Genomic DNA, 24,511 nt, shown 5'->3' with positions numbered 1-24,511 from the left:
TGGGTAAGAACCTTTAGTTCATCGTGCTTGTTTTAGAAAACCAATCACTTTCTATCCATCACATTATTCTTCTATTTACTTGCTGAAGACACAGGACACATTACCCCATCATCATTATCTTGTGTCTGGTACATAACAGTTTTCCAGAAGTAGCTCCTAAGTAAATTAATAGTTTGAAACAGTACATAGAGGGAGAATATCAGAAAATATCAATATTCACTGTGGTATTCTGAGCAATAGGAATGACATATAACAAGCTGTAGGTAAATCTTTTAAGATAAAGAGTAGTTCACTTAGATTGAACAATCAAGTTAGCAACAAGTCAAGGAAGCTTTTACTATAATCATCAAGTCAGAGTCTACAGTCAAGGAGAGATCTTCAGTCATGGTGGGGATTCTATTGAAATAAGAACAGGGTTGATACAGTGATTGCCCGATATTCTTCCCTATCTGTAGCTGTCTAACTCAAAATTGAGGTACTGTGTCAAAATCCATCCTTTGCATGGATCAAAAAATCTCCCTCCCTCCCTCTTTCTGCCTCTCCAGTCCAGGCACTTAGAAGACACCATCCTTTCTACACAAGTGCCTGAGGTACTATTGCTAAGAAAGGTTCTTTGTTTAGTGTTGCAATAGCTATCATCTTATTCCTTCTGGTGACCACTGTAGACTCCATAGCATGATCTGAGTTCAACAAATGAAGAAAGAGATGTCAACATCTGAGGCTTCTGAGTGTCTGGCTCCCTTCCCAATGGGACTAGATAGAAGCTCTCACACAGGTAATGCAAAACTCATTCTTTTCATATTGACAAAGCTGCTTTTTACTTCATGTAAGATCCAGAAAAGAACAGCTAGATACACACATACAACTGCTTAATTCCAGCAGCCTTTGATATAATTGTCCAAAGCTTTGCCCTGGTACCAATTTAAAGCCCAGTAGCAAATTTAATAAAACTAACAGTTTGCAGCCAAGGCCTTTGTTATTTTGTTTTAATTATCTTTTACCACCAATTGAAATGAACTTTCTTGGTGCAGTGAAATAAAACATAAGGGGAAGAATGGAGAGACAATGTGGAAATTATAAAAGATTCTGAGCTTATGATCCTGGCATAGCAGGCATCCTGTGATTTTCCTGGTTATTTGTGTCATGCTGAGATCTGAATGGAATATATTTACCATTTTGGGGGAAAGTCCACACCTGGACAGCATTAAAGTAAAAGAGAGGAAAGCATTCCCGGGGGACATTCTTTTTTTTTTTTTTTTTCTTTTTTTTTTTTCTGAAGGCAACTGAAAGAGGTATGTGACAATTTCCCCAAACACTTTGCTTGTGATAGACAGGTTACTTGATTATAGAGAAGAAGCTCTTGACAAGCTGCTTGATCGCCAAGGGCTCTGGGAGCCAAAACACCAGATACAGTTGGATGTAAACAAGGCATGCAGTATAGTGTGAAAATCGAGGCCAAGTTGGGGCCAGCCAGTCCAGCAAAGGGACCCAGTGACAGCTGGTGATTGAACAGCTCCGAGGAGTTACTGAGGACTAGGGGCCAGTGGGAAAAGCAATCTCCTTTCTCCTCCCCATAGCCTTTCTGGGTGGCCAGCAATTTTATTACTGGCAGAGGGCAAGCCCAACAGCATTTTTGAATTTGGCACCAGATCTAAAACTATTTGGGGGCTGGGCTTCCCTTTCTTCTCTGCCCCCACCATCCCCACGGACGTTTTGGGTTCGGTGAAAGCCCGCGTGCTGTTAGCAGGCTACATTTCCCCTCAATTTTGAAACCCATGTGTGCTTGGGGAAAATGTAATCCTTATGTTTCTGATTCATTTACACTTAACTCATCAAAACGCTATTTTGTAAGAACTATTTGATGTCTGCAGACTCTTCTGAGCCACTTTGTAAGTCCTGCTTCTTAGAAGCAGGAAGTTACATTTCTGTCAGGGTGGGGAGAGCTTGAACCTACAAGACTGAGTTTGTTTTGAAATGAGTACTCCTGGAGGGTCACGTGGACCTTGAACTTGACCAAATGTGTTTTACTTATTTCTATGCAGCTCCTTACCTGTTCCAGCTGCTATGAGGTTACTGTATCAATTTTCTATGTTTTCAGGCAGAGCAACTACAGAAGACTATTCCATGATCAGGTAGAGCTGAGTTCCTATAGGAATGGCAATGTCTGTTCAGACTCCAGCATTCCTGCTACATGGGCAAGGAACACCTAGGTTGCAGGTTAGGAGCCCTGAGTGCCGGTCTCCACCAAATGACTAAAGGAGTTAGCTTTTCTTTCTTGCTCAATTATTTCTTTTGTGAATTGTCAGTTTGGATTAGATGATATTCAGTGCTCCTTCTAAGTCTGAGAGTTTTGGGGTCTAATGTCTAGATAATAGATTCGAGTATCTCAGACTGCCCCTCTGCCATTAATCAACTTTTTGATGACAGAGATTGTATCTAGAGCTTAGCTCAGTCAAATTACACAAAACTGTAGAGGTCAGGGTCAAAGGACCCTAACTCTTCAAAGTATCCTACTGTGGATGAGCACCAAGCTCGTGGATCAGTACCAAGCCTAGAGAAGTTATCCCAAGTAACACAGCAAGTTGATGGCAGATTCCAGTGTAGCAGAAAACAAAGTCAAAAACAAGAAAAATAAATCAGTAGCTTTTGTATACATTAGCTCCCTGACTTTTTTGATAAACAAGTTTCTACATGCATTACCAACCTTTTCTTGGGGTAAAAGAAAAGAAAAAAACAAAACAAAACAAAAACCTGTCTCCCACTCTGGCAGCAGGAACTCAAAAGCAGACTGGAGGATGGAAGTGGAATGGAGCTGCCTTGCATGGGGCCTTGGGAGGTAGTGTCTGGCTTGTATTAAAACCCATGAGTGAATGATTAATCCTGGGTAGCAAACAAAGCCAGAGCCCTGTAACATTAGAGGCATTAGTGCTATGGAAGATTAACCCTAGTGCCCCCCAGGGGACCTTTTCAGAATATTGGACTACACTTTGAGAATCGGTGGGTGATGAAAACTGGTGGTCTCACAGGTCCAGTTTGTTTAGTAGCAACACACATACATGATGTATACACACACATGAACTTACACAGAGACACAGAGAGATCAAGAGAGACACAGTCAGGCAGGGATAAAGGCAACACACACATACACACAGAGAGAATATATGCATATATAAGGATATATGCATATATATGTATACACACACACACACACATTCTTTGCTATTTCTTCTCACACTCACCTTTCTCAGTTGCACCCTTTATCATCATAAGGAGGCAGCCTCAACTCCACTCTCTGGATAAACCCTATAGACCTTCACTGACAATGAAATCCATCACAGGGGCTTCTCACTAACTCTTAGAGCAGAATGAACAATTTCTAGTCAGTGGGATTCCCTTAACAGAACACTTCCCTCTGTTTTGTAGTCTCTTGTTTATTGGTCCAGTTTTCACATTAATGACACTAAGCTCCCAGAAGGCTAGTCTTCAGAGTGTGATAGACAGTGGTAATTAAGTGACTCTTCAATGAATAAAAGATTGACTTATACATGTGACCCATTCGACTCACTTTAGGAAAAAGAAAACTGAGGTTCTGGGAGGAGAACCTTTTGTTTTTGGTCTTTTGATCCTTTAGTGTCCTCTTCATCCTATGAGTTTCATAGGATGTACTGTGAGGTACTAAACACAACCTTAGTTATGGGTCTTGAATTTTTTTTTTTTTGGTATGCCATAGAGGACGATTCTTATTTATTGATCTTCTTTTTGATATCTGGCCTTGTACTAGATATTCAAGACAGAGCAAAAGGAGTTAAATACCCTACCACTAATGAAAAATATATCTAAAACACACTACTGTTGTCTGACATACATTTAAAGCCTTGAAAGAAGTAATGGTTCTAGGTTTTGATTTATACCTAATCTACAATCCAGATTTATTGAAGGTCCATTGCTTTCTTTATTCTTTTTTTTCTTGTTTGTTTGTTTGTTTGTTTGTTTTAATGAGACAGGGTTTCTCTGTGTAGCCTTAGCTGTCCTGGCACTCACTTTGTAGAACAGGCTGGCCTCGAACTCAGAAATCCACCTGCCTCTGCCTCCCAAGTGCTGAGATTAAAGGCATGCGCCATCACCGCCCAGCACTTTCTTTATTCTTACAGAGTTGAATTAGAAAGACCTAATACCTCCAGAAACTCAGAGAAAGTCTCAACAGGCTGTCTGATCCAGAAATGACCTTCATAGCCACCTGCCTGCTCCTTCATTTAAAGAAGAGGTTCTTGAGTACACAAAGACCCAACAGCTTCAATACATAGAAAAAAAGCTGTACTAGAATACTGCTACCAGAGTCCAGCTCCCCAATCCCAGGCTAGCACATCAACAGCTCCTTATCTTTCTCTAACTACAATGCACTTGATCATTTCTCTTTTTCTAATCCAACCTTGAATCACAACAATTGTACTCTTTGGGATGTTGTGTGTGAAATCATGCCACTCTCTGCTTTCTTAATTTTTCCAGATATGGGATTAGATGTATTTAATGCCACTGCAAACTCAAGGGAAGTCTCAATAGGCTGTTGGACCCAGAAGTAGCCTTTAGAACCATCTATCTGCTCTGCCACACAGTCAGCTATTACCCACTATGCCTGGTTTGACCTAAGAATAGTGGCACCCATTCTGGAATTGGAGAAAGAGCTCTTATTCATCATAATGACCCTATACCTTGCTGGGCAGCACCTCTGAGCATCGGTAAAATTCTGCTTGGTAAATGTGGGAGAAGTCCAGCCTAAATCCTGCATGTCAGCTGTGGGTTATTGGAAACCTTGTTATTCTGACAATGTCTATGGCTCCTTAATCCTCCTCTTCTTCATTTACTTAAATGATAAAAAAGGTGATTTTACCCTCAATCTTTTTTTTTTCTTATTCTTTTGCTTTTGGAGTCAAGAATAAACTAGTTTTATCCAGTTTCCCCATTCATCAGGACACTGCTTTGTACTTTGTCAGCCATCACAGTCTGTAGCTTTGCCAGGTATAACTCGGAGGAGTGGGGCCAAGGCAAATAGATAGATACTGCAGTTAGACCTCTATTAATTCTAGAAGCTTGAATTCATGGCTGACTCTCTGAGCCTTAATTTCTTCATCTAAAATTGAGATGTGCACCTAGACTTTATTGGTAGGCTTATAAAATGTACTAGGTTTTCTGTGAGGTGCTTACTACTTGGTGGTGGTGATGTCAAAACTGATACGAAGAAATGCTGCTGTTCATAAGAGTACACATGAGAATGGTTATCGCATTGACTAAATTTAGGTTCTACAAAGGCAGCAAGCAGACTGGCTCTAGTTACCTATTTTATCTTCAGAACATGGCCTGGTTCCCAGCACAAGGAGTGCAATAAAGCACTTTTTGATAAATATATCAATCCATAATGAGTGACTCAGAGTAACCACTACATGAATACTCATTCCCTCTTGACTCCCTATTTCACCTTGATCCTAACTCTACTGAAAGAAGTGAGGGAGGGTTGACTTTAGAATCTCTGTTTAATAAAGGGGATGGTGATGATATGAAGAGATGAAAGATGAATGTTATCATAAAGATATTCATACAGATTTCTCAGAACAAGAAATGAGAATATCCAGGAAATATCTGAAAAGATGTTCAACCAAGAATGAGATATGGCATTGAAAAGCTGTTAAATGAACTGAGAGGGCAAAGACAACCCCTTTTGTTTGGAAGAGTAAGCACGGACAGTGTGGGATTGCAAGGCTTGTTAAAAACCAGAGAACAGCTTGTACCATGAAGCTGGGAAGCAGAGAAAGTGTGTGCGCTAGGCTTTCTCCTTTTCTCCTCTTACCCCATCTGTACCCAAATGGTGCAGCCCATGTTCAGAGTCAGTCTTCCTCTTCAATCGATTACACTCAGACACGACTTTAGGTAATGTTTCAGGTACTTCACAATCCCATCAAGTTGGCAATCAGGACCAACTAAAGAGAAATTCAAATTTCCATCTCAAGAAAAAGAGGAAGCACTCTCTTCTCTCTCTCTTGCCTTTTGCTCCCTTGCTACCCCTCTCTTCCCATTCCCTTCCCCCCTCTCTCCACATGGTCATGGCTGGCCTCCACTTCTCTACTCTCTCCTTCTCTCTGTCTTTCTCTGCCTCTAATACTCTCTTAACACCACTCCCCATGCCCTAAATAAACTCTATTCTCTACTAAAAAAAAAGAAAAAAGAAAAGAAAAGAAAAAAGAAAAAAAGAAAAAGAGGAAGCTTGTTTCAAATGACACAGTCACAATGCTCACCCTTCACTTATCAGAGAAGAGACTTCCTTTGTGTAAGACACCCCGTGTTGCAGTGTACCAGAATTCACTATTTATGCTATATTGCACCATGTTCATACCAACTACTGATGGGGTAAATTAACAGACTCAAATGGGGGAAATTCTAATGAGGTGCACAATAATTTGCATTCTCAGAATGGTATTTGTGGAATCCATTAAAATGGAAAAGGTCCAGAGCTTATGTGCCAGCAATTCTATTTACCAATATTGACCCTAAGCACATGCTTGTATATTTGTGCTTACATGGAAGTTTGTACAAGAACACCCACTGCAGCAGATTTCCTGAAGTGATAACATAGAAAATAGAGACTTCCAAAGGAAGTGTTCGGGATCTGATATCCAGATTCTGGAGTCAGAGTGACTAGAACATGCACCTACATATTGAGAATTCAATTCCTTTACTCCAAAACTTCAACTGAGAATGCCAGGGAGACAAGGTAAAACCAGCAGGCATAGAGTTGGAAGCACGACATTCTGAATATGAGAGAATCGGTTAGTGCATAAAATGGGGTAAACAAATAAGCAAGTTGTGAAAGAAAAATGTAACTATTTTTGCACTTGAAGGAGAGTGATGCTAACAAAAAGAATGAAACTTAAAAGGTCAATAGAGCCACCTACCTAACAAGCTTCCGATCTGCCACCTGATAGCTGTGTCAATTCTATGATCTCTCTCCCTTCCCGGAGTTTCAGGCCATTTTCTTTGGCCTGAGAGTAAGAGGGTTGTTGTAACTATTAAGGCCATGGATGTTATCTATGCATAAGTGTTTGATATGCACTTAGAAAACACTAGTACACTTTAGGTTCTTTTTGTTAAACTCTTCTCATTCCTCTATGCCAGATCCAATTTAAAAGAAAAAAAATGCAGAATCTGAACAATTTATACTCCATTTCTAAACTTAGATTTCATTTTTTTTTTCAGTTTTTGGAGTCAATCTTCCATTAGAGCATCATTTACATAGGTAACATTGTTTCTCATGTAGCCTGAGAACTTTGAAAAATTAGCATTACCCCATCTTCATTTCCAAACACAGAGCATAGCACCAAGTAGATATCTAGTGAAGATTTGTTCAATGAATTGTTAGATGAGTGAAATAGACAGATGCAAAGATGAGCAAATGAGCAGCTACACTGTTCCTGGTTTGATTTAATACCACTCTATGCATGTATATATCATGTATGTATGTATCTATCTATCTATGTGCCTATGTATGTATATATGCAAGTATGTATGTATCTGTCTACGAGTTTTATACAGAGTTTTCATTTTGGGAGAATCTAAGGACTGTATGAAAGCCAAGAAATCTCACAAAAATAATTTGCTCTTTTTTTCCCTCCATCCAGGGTCAGAGAGAACCAGCCGTATAATGTGCATTCTCTGATCTCAGCAGCTGGTCAGTGAACCTTACTGTTGGCTGGTAGCTTCTGCCTTGCAATTCTGTATTCTACCTATCATGCATAAAAAGCTTGACAAGTCACTGCATTTCTCAAGCTCCTAAACTGTGGCTTCTGATATGAGAATGGGCTGTAGAGTGGTTAGGAACTAGAGTTTGAAATTAGATCTGGAATTTGAACCTGGCTCTGCATTTCCTAGCCACTCAAGGACGGTTTCATCATTTCGAGGTTTGATTTTCTTACTTGCATCTTAAGTGGGTAAAAGGCACTTGAGCCAGAGAAAAAAAATGACTGCTATTGGCCACAGATAGTCTACTTTAGTAAGGTTTTCTGAGCCAGTTAGAGTCTCATAAAGACCAACTATTTTAAGGAATCCCTGCTGAATGTTTTTAGTGTAAAAAAGGTATAAAACTCACTTTTCACCTAAGGTACTTCTCTGGGTAGATATGTCCACACACAAAATCGTAATGTGCTGGCTCTTCATTTTTGTATTTTATAGGGATGAAAACTGAGGTTACAAAATGTGCTTTATGTCATGTGCTGAGTTAGTTATTAGCAAAGTTGGTTCTGTCCCTTTAATTCAGCAAGTGTTAGTTCTCATACAATGTAGGTTTTCTCCTGTCTTTTCCCTTCAAGAAGATGGAAGCATTCCACATTTTTTTTCTTGTCCTGGCCAAATATAATCTATCTACCAGAAACTTCCATAGAGTAAGCACAGAAGGCTCTCTCCATCAATGTCATCCTTATGAAACTATCTCTAGTGCAGATAACAGAAAGAATAAATATTTTCGTTGGGAGAAAAAAATGGATACTAAGGTCAAAGGGAATCATGTAATGGGTTGACTCAGAAGAAAAAGGAACCCCCCTCTTCTTTTCTCCCAAACAGCCTTTATATAGAACTTGTATAAAAGCCAATTTACTTGATACAGGGAAAAAAATAAAAACCTTAAAAGCAGCAAATTCTCCCTCCCTCTCTAACTCTTACTCTTTCTCACACACATAATTGCGTGGGCTTTGATACTCAAATTACTGAGAGATAACAGAGGGGTTGAAATAGTAGATGGGCTCAGGGTGATGGATTTTCCTTTTATTTGTCAGTGATTCTGAATATATTCAGTTGAGAAAGCACAGTCCAAATTAGTCTCCAAGAATTTTTTTCTGGTGACTCTGAAGAAAGGCAAAAAGATGGTGCAGGAAAGATGGCTCAATGGTTAAACGGAATACTGTTGTGTGGGCCTAATAGTGAGGCTTTTGAATGTGAGGTGGTGCAGGAACTGTTTCTGTCCCAGAAACTTGGGAGATGGCCTCTGCTCAATGGTTAAGAGTGCTCACTGGTCTTTTGGAGGACCTGAGCTTTGTTTCCTGCACTCTTGTGGTGGCTCTCAACCTTCTGTAATTCCTGTTTCTGAGAGAACCAATGCTTTCCTCCAGCCTCTGTGGGCACACTTGTGATACACATATGTTCATGTGGCAAAACATACACATAAAATAAAAATAAATCCTTTTTTAAAAGGCAAACATGAAGGCTAATCAGTACCTCGGTCTGGCACTTGTCACATACTAGGGGACTATACAAAAATGATTGACTGCCAACAGATAAAAACAAAACACAAAAACCAACCAAACAAAAAAATCCAAACTGTATACTGTTGTGTGGACCTAACAGTGAAGCTTTGAATATGAGGTGGTACAGGAACTGTTTCTCTCCCAGAAACTGAGGGATGACCTCTGCTCAAGCCCCCAGGCTGAGTGCTTTCATTGAGGGGGGCAGTCTGAGTGATTCTGGGCATCCCCAGTTCCCTTTATAGAAGGCTACATAGACTGCCCTCTACTCTTACTTGCAAATCAAAAGAGTAGCTTTTAGATTGAAAGGAATGAGTTTTAAATTCGTAGGCAAATGGATGGATCTGGAGGATATCATCCTGAGGGAGGTAACCCAATTACAAAAGATCACACATGATATGCACTCACTGATAAGTGGATATTAGCCCAGAATCCCAAAAGCTTGGAATACCTAAGATACAATTCACAAACCACATGAAACTCAAGAATAAGGAAAACCATAGTGTGGATACTTCTATCCATCTTAGAAGGTGGGAATAAAACATCCATGGAAGGAGTTACAGAGACAAAGTGTGGAGTAGAGACTAGAGAAATGACCATCTAGAGACTGACTCACCTAGGGATCCATCCCATTTACAGTCACCAAACCCAGACACTGTTGTGGATGCCAATAAGTGCTTACTGACAGGAGCCTGGTATAGCTCTCTACTGAGAGGCTCTGCCACTGCCTCACAAATACAGAGATGGATGCTCACAGCCATCCATTGGACTGAGCATAGGATCCTCAATGAAGGAACTAGAGAAAGGACCCAAGGAGCTGAAGGGGTTTGCAGCCCTATAGGAGGAACAACAATATGAACTAACCAGTACCCCCAGAGTTCCCAGGGACTAAAGCACCAACCAAAGAGCACACATTGTGGAACTCATGGCTCCAGCTGCATATGCAGCAGAGGATGGCCTAGTCAGACATCAATGGGAGGAGAGGCTCTTTGTCCTATGAAGGCTCTATGCCCCATTGTGGGGGAATGCCAGGGCCAGGAAATGGGAGTGAGTGGGTTGGTGAGTGGGGGGCAGAGGGATATGGAGAGGGTGATTTTTGGAGGTGAAACCAGGAAAGGGGATAACATTTGAAATATAAATAAAGAAAATATCTAATAAAAAAGGAGTGAAAGAAATCTTGGTGATTCTTGGCCCTGAGAACTCACCAAGAGCAATAGCTGTTAAAGTTTAACCAGCAAGAGAATCACCTACAGCGACCCTGAACATAGGATTTCCCATTCAATAGGCCGAACAGGGCCTGAGAACCTGGCCTTTCTGTCTTCCCAAGTGAGACTGATGCAGTTCTATAGCCCATACCAGGAGGCTGCCTAAAAGGAGTGGGTCAGAAACTTTATTATATTATAATCGCACCATGAGATGTTTACAAGTCCCGATCATCAGAGCTCACTCTTACTAATAAGTCAACACCAAGGAGGCAGTTGGGAGAGATAGAAGGTGATAACTGAGCCATTTAAAAGGGTCTTAAGGTTTTGAAAGGAACAACCTACTTTAAGAACCACAACTTGAGAGCAGCACCACTCTTACAGAACTGAAGCATTTAAGGCTCAGAGAGACTGAATGATACATCCATGGCCACAGAGTGAGTTAGAAATGCGTTTCATTTCCGCCATTCTGCACTTATCAACCCATGTCAGTTGTTCTCATAGGCTCATAAATGAAGGTAAAAAAAATGAAAGCCATGTTTAAACGGAGGTTTTAAGGCATCTATTGTTTCTCTCCCCAATTATTTGATAAAGAAATTTTAAGTGGCTACAAATTTACAGAACTTTACCAGTCCAGACATGTGAGGGATGGATGAGACAGGGTTATGGAATATTTTCATGGAAAGACAATGCACTTAAGTTTTAAGTATGTTCTCAAACACAAACCAAGTGTTCTCCTTGAGTTCTTAAACAGATGTTCTTCATCTCCCACTCAATGAATGGGCAAGGTTTTGCCTGAGATGTGCATATTGACTGCTGGCGTTTTAAAGGAAATGCCTGTAAAGTGTTTGAAAGTGTTCCTGTCTGTTTCTTCAAAAGATTAAAAATTTCCTTCCAGAATTTGGTTTCCATTAATGATTCCCTTAGTAAATATTTTTGAGTATAGAGCAGAAATCGTGTCTCGTATCATCTTAGAACCAAATAGAGACTCACACAAAAATTATAGAAGTCATGCAGGTCAGAATTTTCATCAGAGGAGAAATGAGCACTCAAAGAAGGTGACCAATTACCTAATGTTAATAAATGGGTGAACTCGAGCTAAATGTAAAGCGTCTGCCTCCTGAGCTTCTCTCCAGGATTCAGATGTTCCAACCAGCATTTCTTAAACATAGGAAGTGTTATATAAGGTTTGTTGATTGACTGCACAGAGTCTTCTCACTCAAATTAGGCAGTTAGGTCTCTACCATTTTTTTTTCTTAAGACCAAAATAGAAGTTAGAGCAAATCTTTTGACGGATCGTAAGTTGGACCCACTGAGTTGGGCTTACATTCCAATCTCCTTCTCACCACTCTCCAAACAAGTGACCTCATGTCTGAATGCCTCTTTTCCCCTTCTTTGCAAATTGATAATGACTGTAGGGCTGTGGTTGTAGAGTGCATGAGATGAATGAGTGACCCTGCCTTCATTATAGCCCTCTGCCGGGTGGACAGGATGCTATGGTTTGGATCTCAAATGTTACAGGAGAGTTCATGTATCAGAGCTTTAGCTCCCATTGAAGTGAAGTGCAGAGGTGGCTGTCTTTGGGAGGTGATTGGATCATAAAGGTTTTGATATTATAAGAAGAATAATATATTCATGGATTCATAAACTTACTGATCTCTGGAGAATGGACCCTATGATAAAAATGAAACTCTCTCGTTACTTTCAGGACTGCATAAATCAAACATCTCTGTCCTAATAATTGTACTGTACTATAATATACTATCTTGGCTCTAGCAATGGTAAATAGGAAAATATCCAAGTGACAATGATTTTTTTTGTCACAACAGCAGAAAACTGATAAACACACACAGACAGACACAATGCTAGTGACTTCACTGCAGGCATTTTTCTCTTTTAAAAGACACATATCATGAGGATGTAAAGAAAATGGCAGAAAAGGGCTTAAAAACTGAATGTTAAAAACAAGCAGCATAGTGAATATCTCTTCCCTCACAAAAGCATCTGTGGATTCTACAGCTGTAAGGTCTTTAGTGATCCAAGAAGTTTGGAACTCATTTCTACCTCAGGAAATACAACAAGCAGAAAGATTGTGACTAGAGGTATTCAGTGTCTAGGAATGTTTTTATGTGGTTGTGCAGGCATGTGCCCAAGTCCCTATGAAGCTGCCACTTCACCCAACATTTTCATGTAGTGGAGAAACAATCAGAATGCGTAAATCTCTTTCAAATTTATATAAAAGATAAATCATGAGCAAAGTTCCATTCTATCAGAAAAAGTAATCTTCATTAGTAATAAAGGACTTATTTTTAATCCCATCCCCTCTCCTTTGCTGTTGAAAAGACCAAGGTTTGGAGAGATAAATGAATATCACAGAAGACTGTCCTCACCTCTGACCCTTTTGACTCCATCCATGGCCCTTCCTATTATATCAACTCTGCCTTATTAACATGAATTCTATACTCAGCACTGGGATACAATCTCTAGAAGTAAGTCTGATGGAGATGACCTTTCTCCTTTTTGGTCAAGACCTTCTGACTTTCCCCACATCTTTCCACAGCCCATCCATTTTATCAGCTCCTTAGAGGAGAATGCACTTACGTGTCCATGAATCTTCTGTTGAGGTGGAGTAATGAGGCTACATCTTCCTGCAGAGGCGGGTCTCGAAGCACTTTATACTGCAGAGGTTTACACTGCAGGCAGAGTGGACTGTCTACAGTGGAGGTCAGCATGGCTGCATCAATCTCCAGGTGTTCATCAAGAGTATAGATTTGGATGCCATATACCTCCTCACCCACATCCCGGAGTCTGATGGTAAGTGGGATATCACAGAAAACATTCTGAGGACCCAAAGAGATATTCTTTCCACTGACAGTCAAGAGTTTGATGTCATTGACAGCTCCACTAGAGTCCCAATCACTGGAGACAAAGGTTACCCAGATGGTCAGAGACTCAGGGACCAAAGGGTAGCGAAATTCCAGCTCGAGGTAGCAGCCTTGTGGCTCAGGGCAGGCTGGAGGAACTGTGTGTGGGTTGACAGCTGAATTTGGACTCCAGGTTCGGACACTGGATTTACAGGGCTGTTCAACATCTGGGTGACCTATAGTGAAAAGAGATGCAAATGAGTTCTTGCTACATTCTGGTTTTCAGAGTTTCCCACAGACCCAGAAAAAGATATGTCTGATGTGAACTTAGGGATAAAGGAGTAACTCCTAGTGTCATGGAAATCTGCTGTATATAGAGGACTCAGCTCATCCCCCAACCCCGCATAACAGATCTCAGATGAGTCACCCAACATTTGAAGTGAAGTTTAAGTGTCTTACTACTAAGAAAATGCTGAAACTTTCCTTTTTAAGTTTCCATTGAGATGTTTTGGTGCTGTATATAGAAAGAAAGAAGGGGTATTTTTCTGAACACTCTTTGTGTCCCATGAGCTTGTTTAATTTTTGAATAGATTCATTTTCTAAATGATGTAATTAAGGTTCAAAAAACTGAATTAATTGAACAAAGGTTTATACCATGAAGTCCATGCTAGATGCAGGAATCATTAAAATTAGAGTTCCAGTTGTATCATTGACGTTGGTACATCCTGCTTAGACTTAACAGAAGCACCAAAAAAATAACTAGCAGAAGAGGAGAGCAAAGCGAGGATGCATGTCTTACACAGAGATACCGGGAGGAGACTAAACCAAATGACAGAGCTACAAGTCAGACTTGGGGCCCTTTTATCTCTACTCCTCCGTTTCCCTACATGAGATCATTCCATACCACTGTGCTTCTCTGAGTTATGTCTCCTTTCACTCAAGGACAGAGGAGTGGGAAAAGAAAAATTTGATGTTGCTACTTTTCCTCAGAAAAAGGATGCTTCTTCTCTACTGATCTCAGTCTGAAGCAATTTATAAATTCTTCACCGATGAGGTCACCCATACCGAGAGCCCTTTTTTTGTACTGCTGAGAAAAGTGATCACAGCTTGGGGGAGTTCAGTGAGAGACAGAGATCATTGGTGAGGACAAGCTAAGAGAAGTTGTAGTAGTAGTTGTATCATTTGCTCTGTCAGTATAACTGGATAGTAGTGTTCGTTTAGGGAATGGGTATGTTGGATACTTCTAAATAAAGAGGAAGAAAAGCAACCTTAGTCTTACAATACTTTGTGGTAATATTACAATGTAACAGGACTCAAGATAACATAAGCATTAAAAATGCAGTTGTGTGTGTATGTGTGTGTGGAGGCTGTTATTGCAGTGGAAGTTGTTAACACCCTCTATATTCTTTTTTTTTTTTTTGGTTTTTCAAGACAGGGTTTCTCTGTGTAGCCCTGGCTGTCCTGGCACTCACTTTGTAGACCAGGCTGGCCTTAAACTCAGAAATCCGCCTGCCTCTGCCTCCCGAGTGCTGGGATTAAAGGCACCCTCTATATTCTTATCTTTTCTTATATAGAGAGAACCAACATGCTGCAAAGTTGAGATGACAAATTGAAAAGAAATAGAGAACAAATGGAGACATGGAAAATACACAAAAACATTTTCATAAATAACAGCTGACCAAGACAATATACTCATAGCTACAAGATATCCTTCACTATATCTTGATTAGATTCATCACCTACTAATAGTAAATGCTTGCTAGAAGTCACTCTTGGTTTAAATAAAAGGGATAATAATTCTGCAACTAATTTAAGTCTTCTTATTTACTCTGCAATACCTTGTATTTCTGACTCCCAACTTTGGATTGTGAAGATAAAGGGATCTCTTTTGAATCCAGTATCCATTATCCAAAACAATTTACAGGATATTAAGAACATTCTCTAGTCAGTAATTAGCTCAAAAGATCATATTAAAAGTCTTGTAAGACTAAAATTTCTGTCTCCATTTTACCGTTCTATTTTACTCAATGCTGAGAGCCTTTGGTCAATACAGTATCTGGTCTGTAGAGATTATGCATAGTAGGTATTTTTCAGTATTTGCTCAACAACTAACAATATAGGAATTTATACATTTGTAAAAAGATGGGAGTTTATAGAGTGCTCTCCAGTGGTTGGTGCCAGGTGAACATTCTGCCCCCTCCATGTGCTTTCCCTGGAATTGGCAAGTGATAAAGCTATCTTTCTCCCATCCTTGGAGAAAATGACTATCAGTTGGGGAAGCCACAGGAGAACAAAGATGACAAATCTGTTTGACTCATCATTCCTTTCTGTTTTCTTGTTAATCAATAGAGTGACCAAATGCTTTCCAAAGGATAAGGTGGGTCTGCTCATTATGCCCAAATAAGCACATAGGAGTAGCAATTTTAGCAAGGCTTCTACTTATCTGGTAATTACAGATAGATTCTTAAATAGAAAAAGAACCATAAGTTTCACAAAACCTATTAGTAATAATACCAGGTTTCATACACTTACCAGCCTTTTATGTAGGCAATGCACAAAAAAAAGAAAGAAAGAAAGAAAGAAAGAAAGAAAGAAAGAAAGAAAGAAAGAAAGAAAGAAAGAAAGAAAGAAAATGCATGCCTCAGATCTCTGCATCCTGGTAGCAAGTAAACTCATTTTATAGAAAACAAAACTCCAGATAGCTGAGCAAACCTCTTATAGTTAGTAGAATATCACTGGATATTGTTGGTCCAAGCAGTGTACCAGGCTTTGAAGCAATTATAGCTGAATTAAAGTCCCAACTATCCAGCTTCAGCTATGTTACCAACTTCAATGTTACCTACTTCATAGCATATTTATCAAATGCAAATGAAATGGGATCTTTAATAAATGGTCACAAATATATGAGTACCATCATGAGAAGTAATGAGGGACTAGGAAAGAAAGTCTTTGGGGGTGGAAGCATTTCAAGTATAGACAATGGTTGAGAATGAATGTGAGGTAAGAAGACTTACAGTTTCACAAAAAGAAAGTAGTAAGGGCTGCTAAACAGAACCAACTTCAGGAAGTGTTTTGTCTGACACATTAAAGGACTTGAAGTTTGCACTTGGATAGATGAAGAGCTCATGGTAAATTTTAAACAAGAGAGTGACGTAACAATTGTCTTTTTTAAAAAGCCACTGTTTAGAGAAGTAGATACTATCTATTCATCAATCATCCATCTTTGTCTATTTATCATTCCATCTGTCCATCCATCCAGCTACCAATCCATTATCCATTAACCCATCCATATATCCATCCATCTCTTTGTCCCTCTCTCCCACTACTCTTTCTCTTTCCATCCATCCACTCACCCACCCATGCAACTGCCCATTCATCAATATGTGTATCTATTTAAGGAAGTAATAATCTCAGAGTTCTGAGTCCTGTGTTAGGCTTAGTTCCTGGGGAGGAAGATTTCTGTTGTTCTCTCTGTTCATAGAGATTCTATTCTGCTAATGTAGAGTACACATATATGGTTTGGACAAAGTGCCCATCAGAGATCGTGAGTTAAATTCCTCAAAGAGGGTCAGAAATAGACACATTTTTGAAACTGATTAGATATATGGTAGTGAGACCCAGAGAAGGGCAGAGAAAAAGAAACAAAGAGTGAAAGGAAAGGAGAGAAGGTGATGACAGAGTGAGGGAGAAAAAAGGGAAGGGAAAAGGGGGAGAAGTGAAAAGAGAGGTACAAAGTCCTGTTAGTTCATTATTAATACATATCCTTTTGCAGATATGATGACTACACGAAAAAGCTCATGTTTATATAAGCAGCCCACAAGGAATAAGGTCACAGACATATACAGAAATATATTCATACACACTTCTGCTAATCCAAATTTATATTTATGAAAATGTATATTGAGATTCATTGTATGTCTAAGTATATGTTCACTGCAGACTTTGATATGAACACAGCCATGGTGCCAAGATTTTTTTTTAAAGATAGAAGCTTCAGCACACTTGAAATATTCTAGGGAGAATAATGGAGCCAACATTCATACAAACAGGAAAGACTGAAAACAGGTGGTGCGATGTGCCACTCTCCCATGCAAAGCCCAACATCTGCATAAGTGATGTAAAGTGGGATTTCCATCAGTAAAATTCAGCCATCTAGTTCTTGGTTTATACTTTAAAAAATATGCATGGTAAATACTTTAAATACTTTAAAAATATGAACCTATGAAAGGTGGATTTTGCTCTAAACACAAGAGTATAACTGTTTTCTGTGTACAGAAGTGTTTCTTTTGTTTTTTGTTTGTTTTCCCCCACTGTGGAGTAAAGTTAATAGAGTGCAGTAGATAGCCAACTTATATTTAAACATGGAAACCTTAGTTCATAATCGTATGGAGTTAAGAAAGGGCATTATAGTTTGGTTGTTCATTCTGTGGGTAAGATAGCATCTTAGCAGAACTTTAAGAACTTCAAAGGCACAGGGTTGGCAGCTCCAGGGTGAGAAACACTGCTTTTAATTCTGCCCTGCACTTTTTTCTCAACCTTACAGATATGTCTGGCATTGCTCATGAATTTGGGAGTTTTCTGTTAGTTTAGGAAGTCCCAAAATTTAAACACACAAAGATAAATAGGTTGGAAATGAGTTGTGAAATAAATTTTAGAGTTTGGCTCATGGAAAAGTTTATTTCTTCAAGAATAGTAAAGGAGTCTGAGCCAAATGGATCACAGCACATGTAATAGGATGCCCTAAGAATGGGGTGGCGCCTCTTCCTGGCAGGAATATAGTAGATGCATGCAGGAGGTTGCAGGGAGTCCTTAGCAGCTGGAATCAGCTCAGACATTCAGGGGCCTCCACACTTATACTAGACTATCAAGTGCACACTACCCTTTAAGAGAGTCAGAAGAACCCAGGAGCCGACTTCACTGACTGACACATTTGGTTTGAATGAAAGTGTATGGTGACATGTGGAAATTATGATACTCAAACAAGTAGTAGGGTGACCAAGGTGATTTTCGCCAAGGGGAACACTTACTGATTCTACCCCCCACATGTCTCGCAACTTTGACTTTTCTCCCTTACCACTGCCTCAGTCATTATCCTGGCATCATGTCAGACATCATTTTTGATCACCTGAATTCTAGCAACCAGCAAAGACTGCTCCCTTCCCTCCAGGACTTTCATCCTTTAAGTTATTCACTATAGAGCTGCTAGAGCAGTCTTTAGAACCTGCACATCTTACGATTCCACATGCTCTGAGTGGGCACACAAAACATTGGCTTGAGACAGGGGATGGTGGAGAGGAGCAGTCAGAGGATAGGGCATGGCAGGGAGTGGCGTATGGAGTGTAAAAAATAAATTAATTAAAAAGAATGAACTTTTTATGTACATATAGTATAGTACTTACTAAAGGCAAAAGCACAGTTGCATGCTGACGATATGAATTTGCTCATCTTATTGTACATAAAGAAGTAAATCTTGGCAGAATATTTACTATTACAAGATGTAGACTATCTTCAATGGTTTTTCAGAGTTGATTGATATTTTGACTTTATAATCAACATTGCCAAGAATACTGCTTTGCACAAAATATTATGTACAAACGGCAGAAGTATGTTTAGAGCCATTTCAAAGATTGCTGGAAATTCTGTTCTAAGTCATAACCAAGGCTCAGTTAATTTTTTAAAATGCAATTTAAATCAACAATGCCAACATTGTAAAAATTAAATATTATAACAAAATAAAACCCTGATTATCAACTTGATGCAACCTGAGACATAATAATAGGAAAATATTAAAGTGTTTGCTTTCTGTAATTACATTACTAGTTTTAGATAACCGCAAAACCACTTTGAGTGAAGAATGAAAACATCGCACTTCATAATATCCAATAGTCTTGATTCTAAGGTGTTTTAAAGAATCACCCATTAGCAGTAATGGTGCTAGGGTATGAACTACGTAAAGTAAAGCTGTGTTCAGTGAGGTTGCCCAACTAATCATGGGATGGTGTTGCCTAAGGTGATTCAGATTCATTATATGTTTCTGCATTTTGTGGGTTGCAAATTCCCAAATCTGTTACTTTTTAAAAATTTTAGGCCACCATATATAAAGTTTCAACCTACAGTTTATGATGGGATGATCTTCTCTGACCTAAGCACATGGCATCTTCTCCTTGCTTCCAGTGGTAATCCACCTGGCCTTATGTGGGTACTATCTGCCTCACCTGTTCAGTACCTGTCTCTCTCATCATGCTGCTCATACTCTGAATCCATGTAAATCCACACAGCTTTACTAGGAGCTTTTTGTTTGAGTGAATTATATTTACTCATAGATAGACAGTAGTATGTCTACAAATGGGAACACTCTAAAGCTACAGTTTGCATAGTGTGCATTCCACTTAACTGTAAGAGGGCTAACAACATTTCATGCTCTGTAGCCGTGGAAAGCCCCATTGTGTTTTCAGGAGAGAATGGAAAAGAAACTGTGAATGATGCCATAATAACATTAAGAATAATTTTGACTTTGAGGACACACTGGACCACAACCTTGGAAATGTCCCCTCTTTAAGTATTAAAATCATTTTAGTGCTCAAAAGTGTTTTTTGACATTTAGTGAGATGCCCAATTCTGTGGTACTGGATGAAGCTTCCTTTCTACTATGTCTTCAGCCTTCTACTTTGATCAGCTTGGTAACTGCCCACCTGCTTTTCTCTCTTCTGGTGAATAGCCGGCATACTCTTGCCTAGGTACCTAAGACTGTGCCCACACATACTCCTCATGGCACTTAGAGAGGGAGACAAGTATACTCTATGGCAGCATGCAAAGTGTTCTCAGCTGTCAGAGAAGCATAGTGGGTTCTATTTGGGCAATTGTGTCTCTAGATTCAGAAATAGCTTTCTAAAGGAGTGGGGCATGCCACAGAGAAGAAGTTCATTGAGGAGTTTCCTTTGTGGAGGACGGGAGCATAATGACCTCAGGTGTCCATTCCAAGTCTGACAGCCTGGGAGTTTATGAGACTGAATGAATGGCTTCTCCCAGACATCCCTCTTACTTTCTATTAGAGAGATTATTTAGAGTTCCCACATCCAAATCTCATTTTTATTTTAAGCTAGTTTAGAAAATAAAGCACACGGCCATCATTTTTTCAACTTCACTTTCCTCTCTGATCCTTTTCCTTTGCTTTAGTCTATCTTTGGCTTTTCCTTTTTAACCCTCTTTCTAAAAATATAAAGGGTAGAGAAAGAGTTCTCACTATTTCTCTGCAAGGGGATGGGTTCTACTTGCTCTGATAACCTGATGTCATGTTGTCTTACCCTATGACTATGGCTAACACTATCTGACCCATCTGGACCTTTGTGAGACTATGTTGGGGCAGGGTCAATGTGCAAATGTCTCAAGGCAGGAAAAGGAAAGTGTTACATGTAAAGGAAGTCACATTTCTATGCCAGCCTGGCTTCAGGGCTAAATGACAAAGTGCAACAGTCAGGATTTGGCAGAAGTTGTTGCCTCTGTTTTTGTAGGACACAGGAGTTGTTTTCTATATGAAATGATGATGCTATGAGGAAATTCAGTCATTGGACTTCTGAGACTGTCATCTGTACATGACAAGATCTGATAGTGGTTGAAGATTAGAATAGTGGCAAGCAATGAAAAGAGTACATGGAAAAATTAAAGAGTTGTGACACATACAAGAATGACCCATGTGGCCTTTGTCATAACTGAAGAAGAATCAAAGATGATTGATGCTTTTTAGTCCCCTCCCCAATACATGTATTAACTCCAGTGTGACCTGGCTTACCCACAGGAAGCTGGAGTCTCTACGTTCTATGAACACTTCCATATAGCATGTAATTTTGACTCTTATTTAATATTTTGGTGACCATTTCATCAGATGTAACAGGAGAATAGCATACATAAAATAGTGCATGTGCTAAAATATAGTTGTTAAATTAATGAGTGCTTGAATAATAGTGTTAAAGATTATTAGAAAGAGTAACAGTCCATATCCATTAAAGTTGTTTTCTGTGTACCACACATGTCAGTATGCATCTGACTTACCTTCTGCTTCCCGAGGACTCCAGTGTCCTGACGGTCCACAGGGCATGGGGGAGGAGGCATTGAAAGCATATTGCACCAGGATTCTCCCTTCTAGGCAAAGGTCACATGCTGATCCCAATTCTCTAGGAGGCCAAGGAAAGAGTGGAAATACACCGACTTAGGACAATTGAGTGAGCAAATGACAGGACCAGGACAAAAGCAATGGGGACAGAGGACACAGTTGGTCTTTATTGTTTTGTCTCCATGCACATGGCATGACTAGGAAAATGAGTCTAAGAGAAATCTCTTCTATTGGCCAAGAATTTTGTTTGTTTGGTTTTGTTTTTGTTTTTTACCGCCTGCTGTCCTGATGCTGCATACACTCCTTTGATTCATGTAGTCCAGAAGCAACTGGCCACTCCCCTACCCCAACCTCCCCCCTCCCCCCCCACAGTAATTTTAATTGCGCCTGGAATAAAAAGCTTCACTGGGAATCTTTTGTGTGGTCACAAGAGCATACTTTGCCTCATTTTGTCCTCAGGAATGACTCCTTTAAAAATATTTTCCAGGTACCCACTATGTTCAAGGCCTCAGTCGGCATTCACAGTGACCAAACATGAAGAAGGTGTGGTTCCTTCACCAGAAAATGAGTGGGCTGGATGAGATGATGCCTAAGAAATCTTCCAGCCCTGACATCCTGGGGATGAGTGACTCACTTGCAATTTAATAGTCAAAAGCAGTTTCTTTACTATGCCATCTAACTCATTTTAACAGCTTTCCAGGGGGTGAGCCAATCTCTCAATGGGACCAGTCCCAAAAATGGAATATTATGGTGGCTTCCCCAAATGTCTGGTATATCTGGATTCAATCTCTCCCTGGCTACAACTGTGTCTGAGTTCCTACTGTGTTCTCCAAATTTGAAATCTGTAGGAGGCAGTTGTGGATAAGACAGAGAAATGAATATTCTGTATTCTCATGGACCAAGACATCTGCAGATCTGAGTGGCATCTGCTGAGACTTTTGGCAATGGAATTTCTAGATGATATTAAGTAAGGTCTCAACCATCCAAGTGTTTCTCAAAATACAACAGCCTCAGTGATTGCTCTTCAATCATTCCTAGAGGAATCTGTGGGATTTGGTGACCTAAGAGGAGAGAATGACACATTCAGATTTCAAATTGTAGGATTTCCCCTAACAAGGAACTCTGTGATTTTAGGGTTATAGTCTATGGAAGTATATATGTGAGCATTAAGGTGTGGTGGCATTCTCAGGCAGAGGTCAGGGAATCATTAAAAGCCCTATTATCAATAAGCCATGTTCCTGCTTAAACTTTTAGAATGTTTCCAACCTCCAAGGACCCTAACTCTCCTCATTATACTAGCCTTGTGTCTCTTTACCACATTGGGTCACATTACCCCATGTTCACTGCTTTTGCCAGGCTGGTGTTTCTCATCCTGCTAGGTTCACTTTAATTATATTTTTGTGTATTAATATGTTTATATGTAAATGTGCTCCTTTCATAAATCATGAGGCACCTGAGAACAAGATCCATAACCTAGACTTTTCTTTCTTTCTTTCTTTCTTCTTTCTTTCTTTCTTTCTTTCTTTCTTTCTTTCTTTCTTTCTTTCTTTCTTTCTTTCTTTCTTTCTCTCTTTCTCTCTCTCTCTTCTCTCTCTCTCTCTTTCTTTCTTTCTTTCTTTCTTTCTTTCTTTCTTTCCTTCTCTCTTAGGGTTCAGCACAAAACTCAAGTGTTTTCTATTATGTGCAGCTTTAATTGATGGAGGAGTAAATGAATTGGTAGAACAAATATTACTCAGACAGACACATAATAGTCATGGCTAAATTAAGCTAAACCTTTAAACATCAGAGTGTGTGCCCTCTCAACCCAGTGGATGAAATGTGAAAGCAGACATCAGGCAAGCACATTAACCCTTGGTGGAAGAATAAAACATTAAACATTCCATGGTTAATCTAAATTGAATAGTGGGCAGTTATTCTACAATATCTATGATTATGAAATTTTATAGAAAACACATTTACTATAAAATTATGTAGAATTGTCTTATTCAAGTTTAATCTATACTGTTATCTTGGTGCTATTCAGGTAGGCTTCAGTAACAACAACAAAAAAATCATCAGTAATTTGTGAATTGATTGTAGAAGAGGACTATCTGATTCATGCCAATATACTTACAGTAAAGGGTATGAGGAAAGTAGAGAAGATGGAAGAGAGAGAGAGTTGGGGAAAATTTTCAGGATCTTAATTAGGACAGAAGCTTACAATGTCAGCTTTTATGCACAGCAGCTCTGAGTCACAGGACTGATAATAAAACGGTGACATCATGAATGCCCATGGATAGATTCAAGAACTGGGCTGACCTACACAGCTACTGACATTCTCCATTTCCCTTAGGCATACCTTGAACTTCACTGATCTCATAACAAGAGTCTGGTTGTCAAGAAGTACTGCAATAAGTGAATCACCATGCAGCTGGCAGCAAATGTGATGGGTGGTGTCCTGTACATCCATGGAATGCTGGCATGCTATACATTTAGGGGATTCTGGCATCCTATACATCCAGGAGATGCTGGTATCCTGTACATCCAGGGGATGCTTGTGTCTGTGACTCATTCTGGTATTTATTTGATTTTCATGGACACCTACACACTCACATGCACACACACACACACAGACACACAGACACACACACACACACACACACACACATACACACACACACACACTCATATACCTGGAGAATGCTAATATTGGGAGAGTTCATCTTTCTTACACAGTTTATCTAAGTTGAAGCTAAAAAGTTTAGATATATGCTATTGAATGAGAAGCCTATCAGCCACAAGTGGCTATTTAAATTTAAAATAATTAATATAAAATATATTTTAAAATTCTGAACCTTGGTTACATCAGTTATAATTCCAAGTACTTCATGGTCACTATTTTGGTGAATGTGGCTACTGTGTTAGAGTGGATGCTATCTTGGTGAGTGTGGATAAGCAACATTCTCATTAACAAAGAAAGTCCATCCCATAATCAGCTTCTAAACGCTGACACCATTGCATACACTAGCAAGATTTTGCTGAAAGGACCCAAATATAGCTGTCTCTTGTGAGACG

The 24,511-nt window shown here is 39.5% G+C and overlaps 1 protein-coding gene across 1 annotated transcript in view; it reads right to left on the bottom strand.

Annotated features, from left to right (window-relative positions):
* The window catches only part of Pappa (pappalysin 1), a 225,968-nt gene that overhangs the window by 130,129 nt on the left and 71,328 nt on the right, over positions 1–24,511 (bottom strand). The window contains exons 6-7 of the mRNA XM_021160402.1: positions 21,397–21,518; positions 13,085–13,583 (exon numbers count right to left, since the gene is read on the bottom strand). Of these exons, the coding sequence (XP_021016061.1) occupies positions 13,085–13,583; positions 21,397–21,518 (621 nt within the window). The remainder of the gene's footprint in view (positions 1–13,084; positions 13,584–21,396; positions 21,519–24,511) is intronic.

Source organism: Mus caroli, chromosome 4, assembly GCF_900094665.2.
Source record: "Mus caroli chromosome 4, CAROLI_EIJ_v1.1, whole genome shotgun sequence".
Taxonomy (NCBI): domain Eukaryota; kingdom Metazoa; phylum Chordata; class Mammalia; order Rodentia; family Muridae; genus Mus; species Mus caroli.
The sequence above is the reverse complement of the archived record's forward strand: the minus strand, read 5'-3'. Positions and strand labels throughout refer to the sequence as shown.